The sequence below is a fragment of the Triticum urartu genome, chromosome 5A (genome assembly GCF_056163025.1).
Source record: "Triticum urartu cultivar PI428250 chromosome 5A, HENAU_Tu73, whole genome shotgun sequence".
Lineage (NCBI taxonomy): Eukaryota > Viridiplantae > Streptophyta > Magnoliopsida > Poales > Poaceae > Triticum > Triticum urartu.
The window spans coordinates 445,190,600-445,202,747 of NC_141877.1; the positions used below are offsets into that span (position 1 = coordinate 445,190,600).

The 12,148-nt window shown below is 50.8% G+C and overlaps 2 protein-coding genes and 1 pseudogene across 2 annotated transcripts; 2 read left to right on the forward strand and 1 right to left on the reverse strand.

The window, feature by feature from the left end:
• Positions 1 to 235: 235 nt before the first annotated feature.
• Positions 236 to 837, reverse strand: LOC147971841 (uncharacterized; annotated as a pseudogene).
• Positions 838 to 1,293: 456 nt separating this feature from the next.
• On the forward strand, positions 1,294 to 2,952 carry LOC125556170 (uncharacterized). The gene is made up of 2 exons (XM_048718950.2): positions 1,294 to 1,793; positions 1,887 to 2,952. Exons 1-2 carry the CDS (start codon positions 1,366 to 1,368, stop codon positions 2,950 to 2,952), a joined length of 1,494 nt encoding a protein of 497 aa, XP_048574907.2. The 5' UTR covers positions 1,294 to 1,365.
• A 2,994-nt stretch (positions 2,953 to 5,946) lies between these two features.
• On the forward strand, positions 5,947 to 8,150 carry LOC147971842 (uncharacterized). Its single transcript, XM_087522866.1, has 2 exons — positions 5,947 to 6,017; positions 6,111 to 8,150. The coding sequence occupies exons 1-2, from the start codon at positions 5,962 to 5,964 to the stop codon at positions 8,140 to 8,142; spliced, it is 2,088 nt and encodes a 695-aa protein (XP_087378992.1). The 5' UTR covers positions 5,947 to 5,961; the 3' UTR covers positions 8,143 to 8,150.
• The last annotated feature ends 3,998 nt before the right edge of the window (positions 8,151 to 12,148 follow it).

Consider the following 12,148-nt stretch of genomic DNA (forward strand, 5'->3'; position numbering starts at 1 on the left):
TTGGAGATGTAATTAACAGAATTTTTATGTAAATGTAAGACATCTATAAATAAAGTACCTACAATGTCTGATCCTATTTTTATTGTATGCATTTAAATTATTCATTCTGTATCAATGACGTGGACGCATGTCTCACGCCCACCATTTTCCCGTCATCAATAGCATAGATTGATAAAACTACAGTGCAACTACATGAACTATGGTGCAACTAGATGAACTATGATGCAACTACACCCTATTCCGAGTCGTCCTCGTCCTCATCCGGACTGGTGTTGTCCGAGGTATCGATCCACATGTCCTCCCAACGAGAATCATTATCCCCAAAGATCGACACCCCACCTGTCTCAATGATATCGCACTGCGATATCGCCAGGGCCTTCCGCCGACGCCTCTCCAACCGCTCCGCGCGGCGCTTTACCGTCCTTTCCGCCCAGAAGCGTGCTCCATCGCGACGTCCTTCGGGTGGCGCTGGCGCCACTCCGCCATGGCTCGTTCGTCCTCCTCGACGACGACGAGGCGGCGCTGCCGCCGACGGTGCTCTGCACGGTCCTGGTCCGTGATAAGATGAGGCGGAGGGGCGATGTCCTGCATCTGCTCGCGCGTGAAGACGTCGTGAAAGTTCATTTACGTCGGCGACCTCTCTAGGCGCCACGCCGCCGCGTCGTTCACGCGGGCGGCCTTGTGCACGGTCCCGAATGTGCCGAGGACGAGCCGAACGTCGCCAGACCGGATCTCGGCGTAGTAGGTGCCGCCGGGGCGCTCGCGGACGCCGCGGTAGCCAGACGGCCCACGGCGGCATGGTTGCGCGGTGGTGGCGGGGGCAGGAAGCGGCGAGCAAGCAGCAAAGTGTGCGGCAAAGTAACGAGGAGAGCGCGCGTAGTGTGGAGGCCGCGTGGCGAGTGCGGCAATTTATAGGCGCGCTCGAAGCGGTATGCCAAATCTAGCGCGCGCTGCCGCCTTTTCCCCCGCGCGCGCTAGTTTCCCGCTACCACTGGAACACGCCAAAACGTCCCACGCGCGTTAAAGTGAAAATTTACTTGGCGTGTGCGTTTTTTGACACCGTTGTTGGAGATGCTCTGAAACGCCTTGTGTAGCACTTTCGCCAACTGGGAGAAAAAGGATCAAAGACCAAGACCACGAAAAGGGCTGGTCAACGATAGAACGGATGCACACAGAATAAAATCGAGCTACATGCCTCTTCTTTTTCCTCCGGCTGTCCGGCAGGTTATGCTCCGGAGTACGTAATCCAGATCCAAATTCCAGCTTCTGCTACTTCTTCTTCACAGCCTACAGCTCTTCGCCATCCAAGCTTACAATTCCTCATCAAACCCATCATATTAATTCTGAAACCTTTCTCCCATCGTCATGGGCGGATGCGTTGCTGTTGCCGGAGCAGTGGATCCGATGGAGACGATGAGCGAGGCGCCTCCAGCTTCAGGTCCAAGGCCGCCCAGGTGCGTTGCTTTCCAATCATCAGAACCCAGCGGCAAGTACCTGTGCTACGCGCGCCAAGGCAATGGGGCTGCCGCCGATGGGTTGCTCCAGCTAGACGGCGAGGACGTCACCAGCCCTCACACGAGGTTCTTCATGGAGCCGTCCAAGGCGCACCCCGGGCTCCTGCACGTCAGGTGCTGCTACGACAACAAGTACTGGGCGGCGAAGCAACTGCACGACGGCGACGACGACGGCGGCTGGATCGTCGGAGCCGCCGACGAAGCGGAGGAAGACTTGTCCAAAACGACGTGCACGCTGTTTAAGACCACGCCCGGCGACCGTAGCTCCGGCTATATCAGGTGCGTTTCGTATTGGCCCAAGGTTCATTTTCCTCATGTTCTGTAAGAAGGTCCAACTTAATCATGACTCTTGTATATATATTCTCAAAACAGGTTTGTACATGCTCAGCTCCAGATGTACGCGTGCGTGTCCAAGGAGAATCTCCATTTCTCCTTGGAGAAAGGAGATGAAGATTTGGGCGGTGGATACATCGTCCACGATCTGTCGCAGCAGGTGGTCTTGCCTAGATACCTTGCTTTCAAAGGTGACAACGGCATGTACCTCTGCCCGCAGATCATCGAGCGCCATGAATACCTTCAGTTCTCAGCACGGGGCGTGGATCAAGCCTTGGTCAACCGCGTCCACAGCAACCAGGACGGAACGTGCCGTATATGGTCGAACCACTTCGGCAGATTCTGGCGGCGCAGCCCCAACTGGATCTTCTGCGACTCCCCCGACGGCGCCACAAGCGGCGACGGCGTCGACGTCGACACGCTGTTCCGGGCAGTCAGTTTCGGCAGCTTCGTGGCGCTCCAGAGCCTCGGCAACAACTGGTACTGCAACAGGCTGACCACCGAAGGCAAGAAGAGCTGCCTCAACGCCGGGGCCCCAACCATCACGGCGGAGGCAAGATTACGGCTGGAAGAAGCCGTTGCTTCCCGTGAGATTTACGACGTCGTCTTCGACCTCTCGCGGCCTAGAGTCCACGGGAAGACCCGCGTCGTCGGCATGGCGGCTGCCTCTGCTCTCAACAACGCCGCCTCCGGCGACACGGCTCAACTCAGGCTAGAGTGCAGAGACACGGAGAAAAGGACCTGGGGTTCAAGTGTTACGGTGAACCTTGGTGTCGGGGCGAAGATCCATGCTGGCGTTCCGCGGATCACCGCCGGTGGGAATGTGGAGGTTACAGACGAGTTTAGTGGACCGTACAGCTGGGGATCATCCATGGAGAAAGAAACAACCCAGGATGTCGCCTACCAAGTCACCGTGCCCCCAAAGACTAGGGTAACGGTGTCCATGGTGGCAACAAGAGCGTCCTGTGACGTTCCCTTCTCCTACAAGCAGAGGGACACACTGTTGGATGGACATCAAGTGACTCATGATATGAACGATGGCCTCTACAGTGGTCAAAATTGCTTCGATTTTGAGTTTGTAATAACCAGCGAGGAAAATATCTAATGTCAGTCTTAATTGCTGATGTGTGGAGTATGGATGATGGTTTGACACATAGGGTGGTTGTCCAGTGCGGCGATGGTCGCACGTTGCATGTACCTACAGGGGTCATGGAAAAATGATGATGAGACATGACGTGGCTTGAGATTACGTCGGTATTTCCTAAAAAAGAAAGGGATGATACAACACAGCGACGGATAAGTATTTCTCTTAGTTATAAAACCAAGATTATCAAATCAATAGAAAAATCATGTAACACTATGTAAACGGTACCTACACATAAAGAACAAATACTTCCAACTCGACGCGTAAGAGGGGTTATCAATCCCTCCTGAGTAAAAGATAGGGAAATAGGTAGATGGGTAAAAGCAAATGGAACAACGGCAAATAAAATTCAGTGAAGTATTTTTGAATTTTTGATAATATAGATCTGAAAATAAAAAATGCAAATAAAGGAAAAGGCAAATAGCAATGTAGATCTGAAAGTATATGATAGGAAAATAGACCCGGGGGCCGTAGGTTTCGCTAGTGGCTTCTCTCAAAAAATAGCACATTGTCGATAAACAAATTATTGTTGGACAATTGATGGAAAAGCGAATAATCATGATGATATCCAAGACAATGATCGTGTATATAGGCATTACATTCAAGATTAGTAGACCGACTCCTGCTTGCATCTACTAGTATTACTCCACACATCGACCGCTATCCAGCATGCTTCTAGTGTATTAAGTTCATGGAGAAACGTAGTAATGCAATAAGAACGGTGACATGATGTGAACAAGATCCATGTAGGAATAGACCCCATCTTTTTATTCTTAATAGCAACGATACATGTGTGCCTTGCTGCCCCTTCCGTCACTAGGAAAGGACACCGCAAGATCGAACCCATCACAAAGCACCTATTCCCATTGCAAGATAAATAGATCAAGTTGACCAAACAAAACCCAAATATCGAAGAAGAAATACGAGGCTATAATAATCAAGTACGGATATTAAGGCAAAACAAATCTGATCATAAACTCACACTTCATCGGATCCCAACAAACACACCGCACAAAGTTATTACATCAAATAGATCTTCAAGAGAACTTTGTATTGAAGAACAAAAGGAGAAGAAGCCATCTAGCTACTGTCTACGGACCCGTAGGTCTGAGGTGAACTACTCATGTATCATCGGAGAGGCACCAATAAGGATGATGAACCCATCCATGATCGTGTTCCCCTCCGCCGGAGTGCCGGAAAATGGCTCTAGATTGGATCCCGTGGTTCTGAAACTTGCGGCGGCTGAAACAATTTTTCGTCGACTCCCCTAGGTTTTTGGAATATTTGAGTATTTATAGAGCTGAAAGTCAGTGGAGGAGACCCCCCATGGGCCCCACAACCCACCTGGGTGCACCTGGGCTCTTGCGCGCGCCCAGGTGTCTTGTGGTCCCCATGGGACTCCCTCTGGTTGCTTCCTTGGCCCATACGCTTTCTTGTGGTCCAGAAAAAATCACCCAAATGTTTCGTGGCATTTGTACTCTGTTTGATAAGGATTTTCTACGAAAGAAAAACAAGTAAAAACAGCAACTGGCACTTGTCACTATGGCAATAGTTTAGTCCCAAAAAATAATATAAAGTTGCTATAAAATGATTGTAAAACATCCAAGATTGATCATATAACCGGGTATGGCTACTAGGCAGACGGGTGGGGTGGAAAGTGACGGCGGCGACGGGTGGGAGGAGGAAAATGTGGATCGATGGTAAGGTTTCGGTGTCGCCGGTCGACTTAAATAGACGGGCAATGCAATACGCGGCTCGCCGGAGCTGCACCACGCAGCGTCATCGGTCCGACGGATGAGACGAGTTTCGGACCACCGGGTTTGAGGGCGTTTCCGTCTAGGACCCCTTCGTCTGTCCGACGAGGCAGGCGTCCCAGGCGCCCCCATATCCACCCCATATTTGGGCTGGATATGGGGGGTGCCGGTCAGTCAGGGCGTTTGAGGGCCGCTTGAGAGGTCCTTATGGGTCAAAAAGTCATGACCGGGCGGCCCGTCCGGACGTATGAGACGGGTTTGAAAGGTCCGGTTGTAAATACTCTAATTATTTGCTCAACAGTCATTTATTTTTAACCTCCATGTGCATGTACTACTAGCACCAAAGAAAACTTTGAGCTCTTATTCGATCTCACGAAAAGTAGCAGACCCAGTCCAAGACAACTACTGACACGCTCTCTAACTTGCTTCACACAACTAGCGTCAGGAAAGTAAGAGAATCATCCTAATAATGCAGGAGCCGAAATAGGTGTGTAACCAATTCTTCTGAGAACTAACGAACAGAATCAGCTGCGGGCCCGAAATAAAGGAAGTCTGATCAGACGAACTGAACAAGGTTCTCCAAGTAACAAAGCAAGAAACCGAACAAGGTTCTCCGACAAAGCAGCCGTCCGAAAGAGAAACCTGAGGTATAGGTGTGATTTACACACTGATGACTGATGAGTGATGAGATACTATATATAAATAGACCGTAAGGTTGTCATCTCTCGAGGCTTTGGTGGAAAGAGGGTGTGGAAATAAGAGAATGCTTGTTTGTGCCCATCTGAAAGCTGCCGTCCGTGGTCACTCTCTGGTCAAGTGGTCTTCCGATTCGATTTCCTAACCTCGTACTCTCTTCCTTCGAAAATACTTGTCATCAAAATAGATAAAAGAAAATGTATTTAGATGTATTTTAATTTTAGATACATCTTTTTTATCCATTTTAATGATAAGTATTTTCGGGCGGAGGGAGGGAGTACGAAATTTGCTTCTGCTCCAGCAACGAGGTGTGGACTTGACGACTTCTCCACCCTGCTCGGCTCTGAGAAGACTGGGGTCGTCGCGTCCGGTCTTCTTGAAGCCCCAAAGTCCAGGTCCCGTCCTGATTACCTATCTCGTATACTAGTACGGGACTGCCACATGCATGCCAATCTGGTACGTAACTTCCAAGCTTTTTTGTACAAAGAAGAAGAAGAAGAAGAAGAAGAAGAAGAATGAAATGAGGCCGATGAAAATGAGGAACGGTGACAAAGTTGGCAGCCATGATCCACAAAGGTAAGCAAGACGCAAAAGATACTAGTAGCAATTAATCTTAATCGCTTTGGTTAATCTAGCGGCATTGACTAACCATATCTTGCATGCGTGTAGCTTGGCGGACGTCCAAAACCTGTGGAACCAATGGGAGATCCACTGCCTGATAGTGGCAAGCTTCGCCTTGCAAGTGTTCCTCTTCTCCACCGCGGGCCTCCGGCTGCGCAGCTCCTCCCGTGTCGTGGGGGTGCTGCTGTGGCTGGGCTACATGTCGGCCGACTCCGTCGCCGTGTTCGTCCTGGGCCATCTCTCCGTCCACACCGCCGGCGGCGGCCACCAGCTGCTTCTCTTCTGGGCGCCCTTCGTGCTCCTCCATCTGGGCGGCCAGGACACTATCACGGCTTTCTCCATGCAGGACAACGCTCTGTGGATGCGCCACCTGCTGGGCTTCGCCTCGCAGCTGGCGGTGGCCGTCTTCGTCGTCTCCAAGTCGCCCTGGCCAGACCGCCGGCTCCTCGCCGCCATGCTGCTCATGTTCCTGTCGGCGAGCATCAAGTACGGCGAGCGCATCTACTGCCTCGCCACGGCCAACCCAGGGCGGCTCATGAAGGAGTTCCTGCGTGGCTTTGAAGACCGAATACGCTCCATCAAGGAGATGCAAGCCATCGCCAGAGAAGGCCTGGGGTCCTATCTCAGCAGCCGCACGTTCACCGAGGTGTCCCTGAATCCTGCCATGGACATCATGTCCACGGACATCCTGCCCGACTACGACTGGTCCGTCTCCCGCGACGTCTTCTCGGACCTCTACTCCAAGCAGATCGATCCTTCCACGCCACACTACCGTCGCAACGCCTACTTCTTCGCCGAGGACAGGCTCTGGGTCTGCTACCAACGTCTCTACACCAAGGCCGTGTTCCGTCTCTCCCCTGCTGGCGCCTTGCTCCATCTCCTCGGGTTTCTCTCCACCTCGGCGGCCATGGCGCTCTTCTTCATGGCAGGTAAAAGCGGCTACGGCGGAGCTGACGTCGCCGTGTCCACCCTGTTGCTCGTAGGCGCCGTCACTCTGGAGGCAGCCTCCTTCTTCATGTCCATGTTCTCCCGCGAAGACCTCTGGAGGCACCCGCTCTGCTGCTCCGGCAAGCTCCCTGTGATCCACTGCGTCTTCTTCATCACCTGCGGGACTTGCGCCGATTCGCTAAGGAGGAGGTGGCGGAGACCGCAGTGGTCCAAAACACTAACGCAGTACAGCATCATCCAGAGATCCGTCAAGAGAGCTTCCGGCAGCTCAATGGTGCCGCGGTGGGTCGTCGAGCGCCTGAGCTCGAGCGCGTCTGGCGTCGAGCGCATTCCCGTCGCCGACGACCTCAAGCACCTGGTCGTCAAGAAACTGCTAGACGATAAGATGATGGCGACGGACTTCACCAGCTCGCGGGGCGAGGTGGCGCTGGGGAGGCGGTGGGCTGATCAGCAGCCGCCACAGAGCCTCAGCCTGTCAGAGAAGGTCCTAAGCGAGAGTGTGAAGGAAGTGGATTTCCCAACCAGCGTGCTCATCTGGCACATTGCCACGGACATACGCTTCTTCACCGACGCTGCCGGCGAGGCCTCCGACGACAAAACCATTATTAGCAGGCAGCTCTCAGGTTACATCATGTACCTCATCTTCAAGTGCGGCGTCATGCTCAGCAGCAACTCCAAGTTCCTGCTCCGCAAAGCCGGTGATGAGATCACCGCTCTTGTCAAGGCCGGGCGGCGAGATGAACAACATGATGGATCATCATCCCGGGGTAAGAAAGGCATAGCCATGGCTGTGCAGCATTTGGTGGGATCGCCGCTGTTCGCGCAGGCACGCTCTAGTTCAGACACAGTGCCGGCCAACCCCAGCACCGCTGATATCCTCGGTGACCCGGTGCTGCCTCGCGCGTTCAGGGTGGCCGAGTCGCTGGCCGGCGTCCCGGAAGCCGATCGCTGGGGGCTCATCGTCGACGTCTGGCTGGAGATGCTCTACTACATTGCGCCTCGCTGCGGGGCCGCGTTCCATCGCGAGCATCTCAGCACCGGTGGGGAGTTCATCACGCATGTCCTCGTCGTAATGTATACCATAGGCCCCCTCGGCTATCACCCAAGTCTGCTTAAGTTTGGACCTCACTAGTACTGCAGGTTGCGCGCGTATCCTCAAAGTTTTAGAGCATACAAGTCGTGCGGGTGCGGCACCGGCGGCCCTCCAGCCGGCGGCCGACCCCGAGCGACCACCGGCCGCTACTGCTGCGGGCGGGAGCCCGCAACGAGCGCCGCCGCGACTCATGGATTTGGTGGCACCACCGGCGGCAGCTGCTTCAGATTCGTCACTTTCAGTTTGACAGTGTGATATTTGATAAATTCAGTTTCGTCGGAGAACAAATGTTTGACAGTGTGATGTTTGATAATGATTGCAATTTCAGATTCTTCAAAGAACAACCACTATCTAACTTCAGTTTCGTCAGAGAACAATCACTGTTGAACTTGATTGATATACTAGCATGTTGTTGTCATATTCAGATGTTTTTATAGAGCAAGTAGTTTGCATGTTTAAACTTCGGTCGAACTATGAAATATAGTCGTAGAATTCGATTGTTCGTTCAAAAAAATGGTTTTATTGATCTGGGTGCCCTATTTTAGGGATGTTGTTGGAGACGACGCTTCCTCACGCCAGCGCCCCCCCCCCCCCCCCCCCCCCCCCTCAATGTGATATGTTGTATTGGATTCTACTGTCTACTACATACAATCCGAATTTTAAGAAGACTAATCATTTCTCTGGTTAATTTATAAAACTGGAGAGAGATAAAATCTATCACCGCCAATTTGTACTAGAGTTTTCTATTTAGTGTCATATTAAAAAGGATATAAATTATCGGTTGGGCTAAAAATTAGTCGACTGATTTTTAATGAAGTCTCAGTCGATGTATTATTTGACCTCCCATCGTGACCTGTTTAAGATTCAGGGTCGCCGTTTGCTTGTGCTGAATCGGCCTGTTAGTTGTGCCCCCGGCCCATTGCCTTGTTTCTTTTTCCTTTTTCTTGCCTTCTCTTTTATTTTTTCTGTTGGACAGAGATGCCCCATGGGCTGGCCGTGGGGGGTGGTGTGGTTTTTTTTTGGGCTTTCTTCTAGGCTGAACTTTTTGTTAGTGCATGTGTTACCTGGGGACAGGAGCGATTAATAGGGCTGTTCACTTTGGTTTTGTTCCCATTTTCTTTTTGTTATTTATTTATTTTTTATTTTCAATTGCTATTTTAAAAAAATATTGTACATTGAATCATATGCCATGTTTAATTTGTCAGTGTTTGTATGTAACTTTTTTTCTTTCCAAAAAATATTATCGCTGACACACCCGTCGAGCACACATAGTTCCATGCACATCGGCCACACACAACTGTATGTATGTCGTTGGCATGTAACTTATCTTTTTCCTTTCCAAAAATATTTGTCACCGGCCAACTAGACTTTGTTTCTGCTTTTTTTAACTTTGTTTGTGGTTCGAGTAGGGATCAGTAGGGCCGGTTGCATGTTCGACACTAGGAATGCAACTGCAAGTGTCGCACCCGACCGCAACTCCACGTATTCTAGCCCGACCGCAATTGGAAGTTTTTGTTCTGTCGGAGGGGGCGCCGGTAGAGGGGGCGGGCCAGTTGCAAGCCCGACAACATCCCCGCAATTGCAACTGGACTTTTTTGTTTTGTTGGAGGGGGCGGGCCAGTTGCATGTCTGACATTAGGAATGCAACTGCAAATGTCGCACCCGACCGCAACTGGACTTGTTTGTTCTGTCGGCGGGGGCATGCCAGTTGCAAGCCCGAGAACAGCCAAGCAATTGCTAGTGTCGCACCTGACCGCAACTACATGTCTTTGTAACCCGACCGCAACTGGAGTTTTTTGTTCTGTCGGAGGAGGTGGGCCAGTTGCAAGCCCGACAACATCCCTGCAACTGCAAGCGCCACACCCAGCCGCAATTGCATGTCCCCAACATGGTTGTAATTGGACCTTTGTTTTGTCGGAGGGGGCGGCGGGAGAGGAGGCGGGCCAATTGCATGTCCGACACTAGGAATGCAACTGCAAGTGTCGCACTCACCCGCAACTGCATGTCTTGTAACCCGACCGCAACTAGACTTTTTTGTTCCGTCAAAGGGGGCGGGCCAGTTGCAAGCCCGACAACAGCCCCGCAACTGCAAGCGTCGCACCCGACCGCAACTGCATGTCCCCCAACATGCTTGCAATTGGATCTTTATTTTGTCGGAAGGAGCGGCAAGAGAGGGGGTGGGCCAGTTGCATGTCCGACACTAGGCATGCAACCGTAAGTGTTGCACCCGACCGCAAGTGCATGTCTTCTAGCCCGACCGCAACTGAAGTTTTTTGTTTTGTCAGAGGGGGCACCGGTAGAAGGGGCGGGCCAGTTGCAAGCTCGACAACATCCCCGCAACTGCAAGCGTCGCACCCGACCGCAACTGCATGTCCAACTATAGTCATGCAAGTGCATGTCTTTCTAAGTTGGTTGCAATCAGGCTTTTGTTTGTCGGAGGGATTTCGAGGAGAAGGGGTCAGTTGCATCTACAAGTGTCGTCCCCCAACTACAATTGCATGTCTTCCAACAGGGTTGCAACTAGGGATTTGTTTTGTCGGAGGCGACAACGACGGGGTAGGAGTGGCGTAGGGCATGCCCGATAGTAGCCATGAAACTGCAAGCGTTACTCCCCACCCCCAACTACAAGTGTCTCCCTAGGCATACAACTGTAAGTGTCACTCTCGACAGTAATTGCACAACAATTCAATGGTCTTTTGTTTGGCAAGAGGGCAATTGCATGTCTACCATGATTTTTATGTGTTTTTTAATCTTTCCTATACAGGTGTTTGTTTTCCAAATGGGTCACCTACTTGCATGTAACTACATATGTTGTAGCCCACATGCAACTGCAAGCCACACTAGATGGGGGTAACTAGGATGCTAGGGGGGACAAGAAACTTGGGCGGCTTGGTATGTGGGTTTATTATTGACCTTTTCATTTTTGTCCATTTTTTCATTTTATACTTTTCTTTCTAAATTTTTTATGTTTTGATTTTTTTTCTAAATAGTGATGTTTTGATTTTTAATTTTTAAAATAACATCGCCTGATTTTACACACGTGCGGCCACATGCAATTGCATGTCCTTCAGGCCATGCGGAAATGCACTACCACAATCTTTGCGCAACTTAACATTTTTTCTTTAAAAAAATAGTGCCATTATTTATACACACGACAGTCGCATGCAGTTGCATGTCCATCGACCACACGTAATTGTATGCTTCCTATTTGTGTGCAATTTAATTTCTTTTCTTAAAATATTGCCATATGCTTGCACAAATGTTTGATTGCATGTAGTTCCGTGTCTGTCGATCATGCTTGCCACTCCTAGAACTGAGTACAACGTCACGCTAACCCCCTATAATACCTAAGTTCCACAACATTGCCCCCGAGAGGGAGAACGGCGCTAAGAGTCACCGCAGTCGAGTCCCAGTGGACAAAGGTTTTCACCCTGAACCCCAACACCGAGGAGGAGCACCATGACGATGTCTTCAAGAAGAGAGCGACGCCCGTGAGCGTCGGCAGAGGCGGCGACAAAGCACAGAGCTTTCACTTGGCAGCTCCCCCGTACCACCATGAGCTCTTCAGAACAAGCGCAACGAGTTCATGTCTTCAGATCCGGATCAAGGCGACGCCACTGCCAGTGATAGAGAGCATGCCCCAGCCACCCGCCGCTCCACCTCTTGCCACCCACACGACCAAGAGGGAAAGCCAACATGACCGCCATGGTGCCTGCCAGAGAGCCAACCCTATGGTCCGCCATCCGGACAAATTCACTTTATGAACCATGGCAAATTCATTTTCATGGACAATGGCAAATTTCTTTTCTTTATGTACCATGACAAAAAAAATTGTGAACCTTGGCAAAATCAGTTTATGGACCATGACAAATGCACTTCAGCAAGAATAGCACATCCACTTTATATACCATGCCAAATTCACTTCAATCAGCATGGCAAATTCACTTGTAGGGAGAATGGAAATTTCTTTTCTTTACATATCATAAAAAATCATTTCTTTTATGGAACTTGGCAAATTCAGTTTTATTTACCATAGCACAATCAC

What these genes read in the sequence shown, in the direction of transcription:
- LOC125556170 (XM_048718950.2), top strand. Translation starts at nt 1,366, where the DNA reads ATGGGCGGATGCGTTGCTGTTGCCGGAGCAGTGGATCCGATGGAGACG. An exon ending in CGTAGCTCCGGCTATATCAG is followed by an intron (nt 1,794 to 1,886) that starts GTGCGTTTCGTA and finishes TTCTCAAAACAG; the next exon opens with GTTTGTACATGCTCAGCTCC.
- LOC147971842 (XM_087522866.1), top strand. Translation starts at nt 5,962, where the DNA reads ATGAGGCCGATGAAAATGAGGAACGGTGACAAAGTTGGCAGCCATGAT. An exon ending in GGCAGCCATGATCCACAAAG is followed by an intron (nt 6,018 to 6,110) that starts GTAAGCAAGACG and finishes GCATGCGTGTAG; the next exon opens with CTTGGCGGACGTCCAAAACC.